General features: G+C 38.6%; 1 protein-coding gene across 1 annotated transcript; it reads right to left on the bottom strand.

Moving 5' to 3' along the window:
- Positions 1-981: 981 nt before the first annotated feature.
- On the bottom strand, positions 982-7,569 carry LOC145238693 (rho-related GTP-binding protein RhoQ-like). The gene is made up of 3 exons (XM_080101938.1): positions 7,177-7,569; positions 4,353-4,564; positions 982-2,026 (listed from the first exon to the last, which is right to left on the bottom strand). The coding sequence occupies exons 1-3, from the start codon at positions 7,301-7,303 to the stop codon at positions 1,778-1,780; spliced, it is 588 nt and encodes a 195-aa protein (XP_079958064.1). The 5' UTR covers positions 7,304-7,569; the 3' UTR covers positions 982-1,777.
- Positions 7,570-13,599: the final 6,030 nt, after the last annotated feature.

Genomic DNA, 13,599 nt, shown 5'->3' with positions numbered 1-13,599 from the left:
CTCTAAACAGATTTTGTGTGACTGAAAAGAGTATTGTTTGTGTACAAACAATGCGAAAAAACAGGTACCACAAGCATCATAATATAGATTATGACGTCATAATCAGTTAAGACTGATCTTCACATGGTGCAGCTCAATCTGTGCATCAAGTTGGAAATTAGTCTGGGCTTTTGGGGCGTCAATAAATGGTATACATATGATATAAAACTATTTCTTTACATCTGTAATTTTAAAACAAGGTGAAATAAGGATCTGCAATGCGGCCGTCGTGGCGAAAAGGTTGTGCTTCCCTGGTTAAAGTTTGTAAAACTAGATTAAAAATCGCATGCGGCCCTTGGCATAATTTCCAACTGCAATGTGGCCCTCGAAGCCCCATGAGTTTGACATCCCTTAAGATGCTTTTATATTGATATAGTGACACTGGGTCGACATCACTGAACCATTTTCCTCTGTGGTTTAAGCCCTGTTGTGGCACCGAACTTAGGGTGGATGCTGTAGTGGTGCACCGAAGTTTAGGTTATTCGAAACATCTCGGCCTAGTAAACGTTTTGACGATGTTTTGGCCGAAACCGAAGTTTTTTAATGAAATGAATATAATAAAAGTCTAGACTTTCAATATGGCCAAATTAAAACCTTATAAATTTACTAAATGTTGTACGTAGAAAACACGAACCATCTTGTCTGCCATGTATTTTGTTTAGCTTACTTTTGGTAAGGGTGGTTTTGGATTGTAATAAATGAGTTTTGCCGCATCAACAACACAAGGTTTAGTTAAAAACATCCACTAGAAAGGGTTTTTTAGCCCAATTCGGCCTCGGAATTATACCATTGGAGGAAGATTCGGTACATCACTACTGGAGACAACTGAGCTACATCATAAATCTATACAATCATGACAGTATTGCAGCACCCCAACTGTGCGTCTGCCAGTATAACCACTAATTCTTGTGCCAAGAGTAGGCTATGCAAGTCTTAGAAGCCTTGTACGCCAACACTTGAATGCATTTGTATTGGAAACAAGTAAGTAATAGAACTACACCATGCGCAAACGGATACCATGCAGTTAAAGGCACACAATAAACAAGTGTGTATGTCGATGCTTTGCCGTTTTCATTTATTGTGCAAAGTTGTCGTACCTTATCTATTCAGCAATTATAGGCTATGCAAGTTCAGATGGAAAGTAAGTATTATTTGTGTTAATATTTCAACAGTTTTTTGGTTTTTGTTACGTTATAACGCACTGTGTTCCAACCCAAAGAACATATCATTGAGTCGTCGTTGGTTGTCAGAATAGTAAAAAGATAACGACCTACTGAAATTTAGCCCAGCCTACCATTGCAAGTAGCCTATCTTAAACCGAGAGAGTATGTTTTTTTCGTCTGGTATCAAATCAAACTCTAAGAAAATTTTTAACATAGTTAATATGCTTAAAAATGTCTTTGTTTTTTTAAATTCGTTGTGTGATCAGTGTAAAGCGGACATGTTTACTTGCAGGGGACGAAATACGGAAAGGAGTATAACATCAATACTTTTTCTTTACCATGCGAAGAAGAAAAAAATATTTGAAAATGCCTGTCACTTTGGTATATGTGTAAATCAGTTCAAAATGTGTTGTTGGCGACGCATTCCAAACCGTTTATAAAATACGAAAAACAAAACGAATAAAGTTTCACTTAAAAAACTTAAAACAGTAAATAAATCTTCGCAAAACCGTCGCTTTAGAACCGGCGAGCCATCGCAGCAAATTGGTCACAAATCATATTAACACTAGGAGTCGTTATGAGACAACGCAGCGCCGTTTGTCGTTCCTATCATATTTCTCTGGCGGCGAGAGGATTGTGTGAATGGCTTCGTCAAAAACCTCTTTAATACCGTCCATGGTTACTGCAGAGCATTCTTTGTAGCAAGCTGCACCTAACTTGGCTGCTCGCTTCTGGCCAAGCTCTTTCGTGATCGGTTTTAGCTTTCGTTTATGGAGTTCCTGGATTTGCCTAGCGTCGTCTCGCAGGTCAATTTGAGTGCCAACCTACCAAGAAATGCAAAAGTTAATTTTGTTTGGCTACCGCAGTTGTTAAGTTTTCAAAATGTTGATATTGTATCAGCACACTTTGCTAATTAGACGGTTTTAGATATGATATCAAATCAGAAGCATAAAAGTGACTGAGTTCCATCTTTTCAACTTATTCATTAGATATGTTAATCGGAAAAAGTTGAAATTTTATGTCCATCTAAACACTTCGTTTAAACAAGGCATGCGGGCAGGTCCTTAACAAAACGGACTTTTTACGAACATATTTTTAAAAATCTAAACACAATTATCTGAACGAGGTTTTGCTGAAACGGACGCTTGTACAAAAATAACGTGACCAGCATTATCGATCCAAACCATAATAGAAGTATTTAAGTCCATAAATAGTATCATTGCCAACAGGGTCAAAAGGGTTAGTTGAATTTAATATTGACGCCAAATGTCCAGAATAATGTCTAAACCTTCACGTGTAAGTTCACGAACTATTACCAGTGTCTAGTTCTATCGGTGTATTAGACAGTATACAGTGTGTACACTATATACCACTGACGCAATTTTTCTGTCTACTAATTGACGTCATGTGCATAACGAGGTCCCCACGTTAACGCGTCCGCTCTGAGTCTGAATATAACCCAGTAAATGCATCCAGTGTAATTTAAGTACTGCCAGTATAGTTTTGCACTGAAAGACGCCTTTCTTGTCTTTAAACTCATTTTGTAGTGTCACATCCCTCTTTATGCTGTATCGGATATGCGGTAAATTACTTGTCGCATACCAAAAGGTGCACAGCTATTTGTTTTTTACATTCAATATCAATTTAATCATGAAAATCTACTTACGTTCCCCTTTACATAATACAATCGATATGCCAGTGTTTTTCAACGTTTTTACAGTCGTGAAAAATCCATTGTGGTACCCCACCAACCTAAAACATTATGGCATAACGTTATGCAATGCAATGCTGCTTTAAAGCCTAATAACCCCAATACAATATGTAGAACTTTGCATAATTACAGTACATGCTAATGTACTTACAGTTTCTCATTTGAAACATAAATATAAACGTCTTTTATATGCAGTTGGGTTTTGAAACGTGGTAGATTGTAGTTCTGCGTGATTTGCAGGAAAAAAAAGAATGAAAGATAAAGTTGTACCTATTAAGAGGCACCATTCATATCTCAACTGTGTATTTACAGACATTCAACTATTCACATCGGGTTTGTAAGTTATCTTTGTGCAATGAACTGTAAAATAGACTTTTCAACTTCCTGTAATTTTCAAGTATAGGATTGGCTGTATAGAAACCTATAAAAGTTTTACTCTTAATGAAAACATCAACTGTACATCAGCAGGTAAAGTTGGTTCTACCTTTGAGTGGTAAGAAGTAAACTGCACGTTTCAAAACTAACGTTTACGTTTGCATCATGTTTTGTCGTCACGCACACGGAAATACAAAAGTTGAGAAAACTAAAATTAGTTTAACGCAGTTTCGTAGAAGCAAGCTAAGCAGAGTCCAAAACCCTTGTTCGTTGTAAACAAAGGTTGAGATCAGGCCACGCATGATAGTTTGGTGACTAAAATACTTTTTGATGAAGGTAAAGGTTTCTTTGGGTGAAGCTCAAAGCTAAAGCAAGATTTTAATTATGTATTTCGGAACTTTTTTATGATGGTAAATTAATATACACATAAAAAACTCGGAAAATTAAATAAGCTACACACAGTACACACTGTTTTGAACTATAAGGTTTTATCAACGCAGCTGATGACAAGACATTTACCGTTTTGGCTAGTGTCGCCTCGAAACAGTGTGGACTTTTCACAGCTTACTTATTATGTAATAGCTCGATGGTTTAGTGTTACTAAAATAGTTGCCAAATTTACCCATTGGGAATAAATGTATCATTTTTGAGATGGACTAAAGTCATGTTCAAATTTGCACCTAGCTTGACTTTAGCCATTATCTTGTCAGCTAAAGTTTAGCACCAACAAACACGTAGCTTAAAAGTTTTCGTCAAGTTAATGAACGAAATGCTGCGGCCGAAATAGTAGGATTTCGGAACACGCGTTGAATCACTGACCCTTTTAAAACAGCAATGTTGCCAGTACAAAACGTAAAACTTAGAGCTCCACAATTCCTTTAAAAGTACTAAACATATTGCAAAGATTTTAAATGCACGAATTTCTACACGTTTTTGTAACAAATATATCTAATTGGTCTGGAAAGTTAATTTGTCGCATGGTCGCACTATAAGTTCCGATGTATAGTTATGTTGTATTATAACACTGGTTCCGCAAAATAACAAGTTGCCAGTAACAAGCTTACCAGGAGAAATGGGACATTGGCTGCGTGCTCTTTAAGTTCTGGTATCCAGGTCTCCTTGATGTTTGTGAAGGAAGAGGGGACAACTACGGAGTAACATACGAGAAAAATGTCGGCCTTGTTGTACGACAGTGGGCGAAGTCGATCATAGTCTTCTTGTCCTGCTGTGTCAATCAACTCGAGAAGATAGGGAGTTCCCCCGACGTTGATGTTGGCTGTATGGAATGGAAACATAAGGTTTTGTGTTTTGCTAAAAAAACGAATTGCTTGTTAAGGAAACTATAATTGAGATCTTAGATGCAAGTAGTAGCAGTATTAAAAGTCAGAAAATATTGTATTTTATTTCCTGACCCAAAAGCTAATTGTCCATGAGTGGATTATATGTAGCCTGAACCAGATAAAATGAGCATTTTATGGTACGTGGTTTCCTAGTGTCCCAAAAATCAAAATCGAAAACCTTTCGTTTACCACCCCCCAAAAATTCTAACACTAGTTCTAGCAACACTGCAGAAAGGCTAAGAGATGTTCAAAAACAGAAAATACATCCGAACAAAAATTTAAACAGGCAAAAAACTATATTTAAAATACCCGTACACTGAATGCAATGTTCGAATATTTTTTCAGCATTTTGGTCACAGCCGACAGTTCAATGAACCCTACAGTAATTTTACAGTTTCTACGAAACCGGAATCAAAATCCATTTACAGTCATTAGCACAGCTGCTATATTGGTAAAATGATACTGCTGAAAATAAGCCAAATGTCAGGGTAGTTCATATTAATCATAATGCGAACATCATAATATGCTAATATTGTAAAAATACCATAGTTGCTATCAGTTTAATTGTGGTTTTTATGTGCATGTGCGTAATTGCATGTAACAAAAGCCATCTAAATTTTGGAATAATGCCATTGTCTGGTGACCAAAGGCTTTTCCATTGCTGTGTGTACAGCTTCAAAGCGGTAACTTTTCTAAATATAGTCATTTCGCGATGTGACAGCGTTTGCTAAAACATACGGTGGTGATGCAACAGCGTTTCCGTCGAAGGTTAACGTTGAAGAACAAAAGAAGAACCGAAATTTATTTTCACGCGCAACTTTTTGACATTGCTTTCATTGGATAAACAACAAAGGTTTTTTTATTACTTAATCGGAAACAACTTTTAAACTGCTGGACATAGTTGGACAAGCTTAGAATTTGTACACATTTTTCTTTATCAAAGAAATTTACCGTAAGAGCTAAACTTAGCAAGAATACTAATCCAAGTTACTGTACAAATAGAAGTTTAGTAGTTTCAAGGTTGTATAGACTTGTCCTTCTTGAAAATATAGAATCACACTCCATGGCGGACCAAACGTTTTTTAGGTAACAGTCAAAACGCAACAATTTTCTTTTTGGTTACATCATACACTATTGTGACCTCCACGGCAATGGGTCAGCTATGTTTAAATCACATGAACAACACGATCACGAAATTACAACACCACAGTAGGCTACAGAGCGACATTTAATAGCAGCCAGCCCGTCACGTGATGGCCCTGTATGTGTCATGTAAAACAAGCAAAGGATGACTGCCAATTAATAATTTAGTAACGCGGTTTTCTTTTAATCCAGCTTAGCAAAATGCTGACGTTAAATTTGAGGCCTGTGTGGTGAGTATCTTCCTTTTTAGGTAAAATTTAAACAAGACCAGACACAATAGGGTATACTTTCATCCTAATTTTGCAAAAAGCAAACAAGTTTTATTCAAACATAAATTCTAATTAGGCGGATTTTTTGTTTTACGATCTATGGTGAAAACGATAGCACAAGCGATCAATGTTTGTGTCGAATGGAAATGTGCTTGATTAAGCACATTTGACACCTTATTAGATATGCAAACTGCGTAGGTTTCAATGTAACAAGATAAGTCATTTACCGAGAATAAGCCACCGGGAATGGGAATTACCGGATCAATATTGCTTCGAAAATCAAATTAGGGTGTACGGGCAAAACAACAATAGTGAAAATCGTCACAAATCATAGTTGAAACAATAGGCTCACTATTTTTAGGCCTGCAACAATTGAGTTTACTTCCCTTTTTTAATAGCTAGTTCCGAAACGGTCCCCCAAATTTCTCCAGAGGTTTCCCAAAATTTGGACTTTGGATTTTTTGGTATTTAAATGAAACACTTGCGGTCTCTTAAAACTACTTAGCGGTCACCCAAACCAAACCTTAAAAAAAACCTGCTTGTGAGTATCAAAAATGCAAGTATAACGATGCAAAAATGGACTACAAGAGGACTAGTTAGAAATTAATAGTAGCTACACCCAACTTTTTCTAATGCGTTACTCTCAAACAGACATTGCCGATTCCTGGGGGTCACAGACTAGTTCGTGACACTTTTAGCAACTTCTTGCAAATGCGCAATACAGAATCTCACGGTCCTTTACAAAAGTCGCACGTTTAGTACCATTCCTGAGGGCATAGACCAGGGGTGGGCAACCTTTGTTACTGTGGGGCCAAAACCAAAAGCCAAAATTAGCTCGCGGGCCGCACCTGTGTATAACACAAGGTGATTTTGCTTCGTTGCTTACCAAATATGCTTAACCACGAGTAAAATTCGCATTTGATTCTAGCCACATATTGTCAGGTCGCAAAAAATAGCATCGGCGCATTAATCTGCTCAAAAATATACTCGTTTGTCAGTGCATTTCAAATTCAAGCGTCTCCGCGGGCCGCACAACCTTGAATCAAGGGCCGCATGTGGCCCGAGGGCCGCAGGTTGCCCACCCCTGGCATAGACCATTCAGTTAAACATGTAACAACTTATACTGATAACCTTACCGGCGTATTGGTCGAGAATGGTTGGAACGTATTCGTCAGGAAAGTCGCCTTTGCTGTAACTGATCAGCATACTGGTCTTGCCTACTGCGCCATCGCCCACCACTACACAACGAAGCAGGCTTGCCATGGAAGCAGCCGGAGACACAGATTCGGTTTGATCCGTCGCAATTCTGAGGGATCTAGTTGCTTAGCAACAGCGCTTGTGGTTCAAATGTAAAGACAACAGCATACGGCGTTTGTGGCCTTTTATTGGTAGGAAGATCCGGGGTGCGCCGAATATGGAAAGGTCTTAATCCGGGGCAAGTGTCATAACACGAGCGTTAATGCACTGTGCGACATATGAGGCAGATTTGAAGGGAATTAACGCATGTCTGAAACAGAAAAACAAGGCGTAGTTAGCGTGCGTACATAAGTAACAAACCATATCCATGTTTAGTGTATGGCTGATCTTACAAAAAGCAACCAAATATTGCTTGCTACAACATAACAGCTGCTGCGACTGATTAACCTTTTATTATAATGTTGCTTTCTAGTTTCCCAGCAGGTGCATTTTGCAGAAGGTTTTACAAAACTAACTATTCATTTAAAAAATACATGATAAAAAAACACACTGCAGGAATTGTAAAGGCCTAAAACTCATGTTTATACCATTTTTTATTATAAATGCATCTACAGCACAAACAAACTTGCCAAAAAAACTATGAAAATCAAGTAATAGTGATATTATGACTGTAATAATTTCTTATCCCACTTTTGCTGCAAATTTCTTTACTGATGTACTTCACTGGCTGGCTAGTTATCCAGTGATACAAAGTGCAAGTTTCTGTTTGATGCCAATACAAGCTTAACCACTTTTTCTTATTTACAATGGAAATAGGTCACACACATGCTGTCGGAAATAGACACCTGGGGTTGTAAGGCAAAGGCCTTTGCGGTTATTCTGCTTGGGACACAACGCCTATGCGCCAGAAGCAGCATTTCCTTATTAACCTGTTTGCATAACACTCCCACGTCTTGGCCACAAATCCTTAACACCACAAACAGATCTACGAAGCACATCAGCTGACGTGTTTACTATTTTCAACTGCTTGTGACGTAACAAAGCTGCCAGCGCCATGTTTCTCAATAGGTTTTTGTTGAAAATATTACAGTGAAGTGATTGTTTGTTTTAATGTCAAGAAACGTTTTCTGTTCATGGCCACGTCTGCTAGATAATGTCTGACAACAACAAAACTGAAGCCTAACCTTTATGGTAAGTTCCCATCTGAGCGAGACTTTAAAAAGTAGTATAAATGTTAAATAAAACTTTCATTGTTGTGCTGAATTACATATGTTAATGAATTATGCAGCTACAGTTAAACCAACCCACGTGGTGTACATTTTAGCCTTTACATAATAAAGTCAGCAACTAAAATATGACACCTGCTTTGCATTAGTTTTGAAAGTCATTTCATTATGTCTGTTCTATGACTTTACAAGTAGCCTTTACGACAACTGACCTATAACGTGTTCTACCACAACACATCTATAAGCATCAAAGACCAGCAAACTCTATGCAAAGCTGACACTTCTTATCAACAGGCGCCTTGCTTACTGCTGGCTATGGGAGATCTCTCTTGCTGTGTGGCAACAATGAGTGTACAGGCGGAAATGACGTAACTCTGTATGAAAGGAAGCCTTGCTCCCCACTCCAACGCTTATAGCGACCAAGTAACTTGCGATCCTACCGTCGCTAGTCAACTCAAACTTGTACTATGTATTTGCAGGTACCATCCATACAAATGGACACTTCTTACACCGAAATTGGGTTTCAGTTGCTACTGGCCTATTAGTGTGCAGATGAATCACTACAGCTGCCTAAATCCCAGCAAACGCTAGCGGCACATGCGCTTTTGCCAGTGCACAATCAGAATTCCGGCGCGGGATTATAGCTGTAAACCGAATTTTCACTCGCCTGTTATTGATCGTATTGTTTTCGTCCATGCTGGTTTTTCGCTGCGCTGAATAATGCATGTCGGTCTCTTATTTGAAATCAGATTAGAGCGCGGCACGGCATCTGTTTGCCCAATGATTGAGCGTAGCATTATGCATCAATTGCTGATATATCTTCAGTATACGTCTAAACATCGGCCCAGCCAACTTCGACTGTACTGATAATAATTAAGCAATTGTATATTTAGTTGTTTGTTTATCTTATACTTAGTTGCAACTGAAAAGTCATCAAAAAAAAAACGTTTTAACAGCTAGTGCTGATTTGTTTTGTCGTAACACTAAACATGAACCTATTGTTTACACTAAAACTGACATGTTTTTATTCTGAGTTGGTTCTTACAAACTTGGCATGAATAATTTAACAGGGACCTGCGCGGCATCTTGTGTGTGCCTCGAACTTTCGAATCTCCCATGGTTTCGCGCCGTATTTGTCCAGATAATCTATTCGGGAAGGTTTGTTTGCGAGTTAAGCCGATTTTGCAAACGACAACTAAATTAAATCGCGCCATCTCGGCATTGAGGAGAAAATCGAAAAATAATTAAGATGGTCGATTTTTAACGAGTCTTTATGTGCCGGTAATCTTACCATTAAGTGTTTCACTTAAAGAATATCTTTTTCTTTTCATAAGCGGTTTTTTCATAACGCAAATCAAAGTGAGGATTCGATATATTGATATTACTTGAAATTGCATTTTGTTTGCTGTAAATAGAAACATGATGTTGTTTTTTTGTTGTTTTACTGTCAATATCAAAAATGTTATTGTCGATTTGCACGTGTTAAATTCCTAGCTATAACAGCTAACATTAAGCACTACTTTAAATAAGTTTAGTAAATATGTAACCCCGTAAACGAAATACTTGTTCAGTATTTTATGGATAACTATTATGTCGCTGGTGGGTGCTATTGAGTTACCATAGGCTGACCAAATGTCGTACAGGTTTGCTGCAACAAAATGGTTGCGACCGTCAACGTAATACTCAAGAACCATATGTCATCAATTTCTCGAAAAAATAAAGCATTTTGTTGTAAAGTGTCACACATTTAAGTGTAAAGTTTAAACCTCAAAATCAAAAGGTTATTAGTGGTTGATCCTAGAGTACAATCAATCTTTTCAAAAGCAAAATAAAATAGTTACGGTACGAGCTTTTCGGGTCGGGTGTGTGTTTAAGACGGGTTCGTGCTTAAGTTTCAAAAAAAGAGCTTAATTTAGGCTCTCGGGATGATTTTTCGGTAATTTTCTTAGGCACCAAACTTTGCCCACAAACCGAAAGCATTCCACAAACAAACACGGGACGGACAGAAAAGGTGTGGAAAAGAGTATTTATCACTGGCTCTTCGACTTGAAATCGTTGTGGACTTGTTGTGTCCTTCACTCTATTGACTCACAAACTTCACTTGAGGATTGTCCCTTCGTTGGAAAAGTCAAACACTCAACACTGAAAGACCCCCACCCCTAACCCAATGTCGCCCCACCCCTTCTCACGTCATGACTAGCACGGCTCAAAGTCCTAACAGAAATCATATGTTAATTCGCGTTGTTTGACTTTGCTGATAACGGCGCGCGGCATCTATTTACCAATACTACGCGGGGAATAGGAAATTTATAATATCCCAGTCGAAACAAGCGTCGCCCGAAATTGGCAAGCAAACGACGAAAAGATAAGAACTGTTTGCGTTCACACGGACCCGTGCAGTCCGCACCTTCAGACGCAAAGGTCGGTGGTGTCAATCGTTGTGAGATCAACCTGACGGGCACCGGTTAAACAATGACAAATTGCTGTCAGGTTATTTGCGAGTCTGGACTTCGAACGTTTGACGCTGAGATAAATTCGTCGGTTCCGTGTTGTTTTCCTCGTCCATGTCACGGCCTTATCGCCCTCCACCCCCATCGACGCAGCGCGCGCGACCGCGTTTGTGTTCGGCTTTTCTGTGCAAATACGAAACAGCAGGTAAGTTCCAGAAAACAGGTAAATTTTGTGTCCAAGAGTTTGAAAATGCATTAGTCACAACCGAAAGTCACAGTTGTTTTCACACTACTTTACCATTCGTTTTGCGTTTGGTTTGTTTTTATCTTTATATCTTACATTCAATTAACCATGGCAATAAGTGTGTATGAAGCGTGTACAAATTATTGCTGAGAAGCTTTAATTGCATTTAATCAGATTTGTCATGGTTCGAATTTGCATACAAATTAGCATCGATCTTTTCGACAGACCTGCTATACATTTGACATTTAATTCAATTTCACAGGCGTTCAAAACGTTTAGCCATGAAAGTTTACATCTAGAATCTAGACCCCATCATTTTGGCTCATGTAATATAAAATGTTGAACTAAATGACATGTGTAAAAAACAATGCCAACCAGACAAGCAAAAATTACTTTTAAATGCCTTTAGCAACTATCAAAAATATCACAAGTGAATTAAATGTTTTTTTTGGTAACTATTTTATGAATGAAAATGACTCTGGTTTAAAGCTGTAAATTCACCACGGTATGCAATTCACCTGAAGTGTGTGTTTTGTGAAGATAAGCACCCCCTGGCATGTTGCGGAGTGGAATCAACTTGTTAAAACACTCGAAAGATTGTGTGATGAGCACAAAAACTGCTTCCGCGGGCGAGATTGTGAAGAGTTTGCGAGTAATGTGGCCACTGAGACATAAGGGCCACTCTCAAAATGGCGACACCTTTTGAGGTTAGATTTTTTGCCGCGTCTGTTTTTACATTTCAGTTGCAATTTTCTACGTCAATAGACCTTAAAAATGCCCTGCTCTCTAAATTTTAAGAGCGCATACATTTCAAAAACGTTTTTTTACAGTCCGCCTAAAAATGTGACAATCGTGTAAAATGATTTTGAGATTTTAATTGAGCGTGTAAAGGACTAAAATTGATCGTAATTCCATTCAGTTTTGCTGAGAGCTAAATGTACAAACACATTTAAAAACAAAGCAGAAAAATACAGACAAAAGTAAAACGTAACATTATTTCAAACAACGGTTACTTTATCACAGTTATTTAAAATAAAATAACAGGTTTACAGGTTGTGTTTTTGGTATGTCACAGTCACGTATATAGCTTAACTATACTTGTCTGGATATTTGCCAAGTAAACATACACAAGCCGGTTTAGACGTGGTCTTCGCCCCACACGCCAAGATTATGCGTCACACATCACCATGACAACGCCAGCACAACGCGATACGCACATAGCAACGGCATGGGTCGGTTGCTAATCACCCTTTTATCAAAGTTTAATTACAGCGGTTTCTGGCACCATCACATACTCCGTAATTGTATTTGAGCGCTGTGCTCACAGTGGACAAAGCAAGAGGAGTTCGAATTAAAGCTCTCTTGATGCCTGACCCGCGTTCCTGGCCACAAACTGTCGTGCCCAGACAAATGAGTGTTGAATGACGAACCAAAAACCAAATGGGCCCGTTCGCACCTGCGCGGAACACCACGTGACTTTGCAGGCTGTCAATCACTCCGCTGGGGTTAAACAAGGGGCTGCTGGGTGACGCTGGGGCATGGGTGTGTGTACGGCTGGCATGCTACGTTGACTGTGACGCGCTGTACCCCGCCGGAGGTGTTAAATTACCCCCTTCACACCCCTAATAGCGTGCCTAGTAGCGACGCACGGAGCGGTCCTGGGACAAACAAGCTGTAACAACAAGACGTGGTTTGAACTCAGGCCCGAATGCAAGTCCATTAGAGATTTACTTTGTGTTTGACAACCGGATGCTTACCCCTGTGTCGAATGGTGATTATTATTGTTTTGTTTTGTTTTTTAAATTTATTTAAATGCACTGTTTTTTTTCTGCGTCTCTTTACTCTTTTTTAGATGAGAAGTCTAATTTTAATTTTGTTCTAGTTTTTCTTTGTGATTTCTTCCTGAAATCAATTTCCGGCAGACGAAATGTTTGTTCAAAAACGCATAATTTTTAATTTAATATGTGCAAATTTTATTTAATTTCTTTCCACCATTGTCAAAAGCCTCGCCAGCTCTGCATTTAAAAGTCCCCACAGATGGTTTACGGAGAAGGATATTGTCAAAACGCGATTCCTCTTTTGCTTCGAGATCAGAATAAATCTTTTCAAGAAATTACTTCGTTGCCACTTATCCCTTTTGCCACTGTAGGATTTAGTGTCGTTGACACAAAAGGTTTCGTGTCGCAAAGTAGAGTGGAGAATTCCGCCCTCATAAGCACCTGTTTACATACGAAGGTGTGAAACGTTATAAGCGTTCTATTCACAGCCCGGCACGACCGTTTCATTCACCAACAAGTCTAACAGATGCTAAAGGCTTTCAAATTAAAGCGGGAAACGTACGTATAGAATTGGCCACGCCGTTTATTGGGTTAGGAGTTAACTTAAGTGTTTAGAACCAAAAAAGTCTGCAAGGGGGTAAATAAAGTGTCTGGTTTTTAAAGC

Source organism: Phallusia mammillata, chromosome 7, assembly GCF_965637545.1.
Source record: "Phallusia mammillata chromosome 7, kaPhaMamm4.hap1.1, whole genome shotgun sequence".
Taxonomy (NCBI): Eukaryota; Metazoa; Chordata; class Ascidiacea; order Phlebobranchia; family Ascidiidae; genus Phallusia; species Phallusia mammillata.
Note: the sequence above shows the minus strand (reverse complement) of the source record. Positions and strands in the feature narration are given on the sequence as shown.

Bases quoted from the DNA above. Each gene is read 5' to 3' on its own strand.
- LOC145238693 (XM_080101938.1), bottom strand. From the start codon at position 7,303: ATGGCAAGCCTGCTTCGTTGTGTAGTGGTGGGCGATGGCGCAGTAGGC. The intron at 4,565-7,176 runs GTAAGGTTATCA...CATTCCATACAG, and splicing joins CATTCTCGACCAATACGCCG to CCAACATCAACGTCGGGGGA. The intron at 2,027-4,352 runs GTAAGCTTGTTA...ATTTCTTGGTAG, and splicing joins CCAATGTCCCATTTCTCCTG to GTTGGCACTCAAATTGACCT.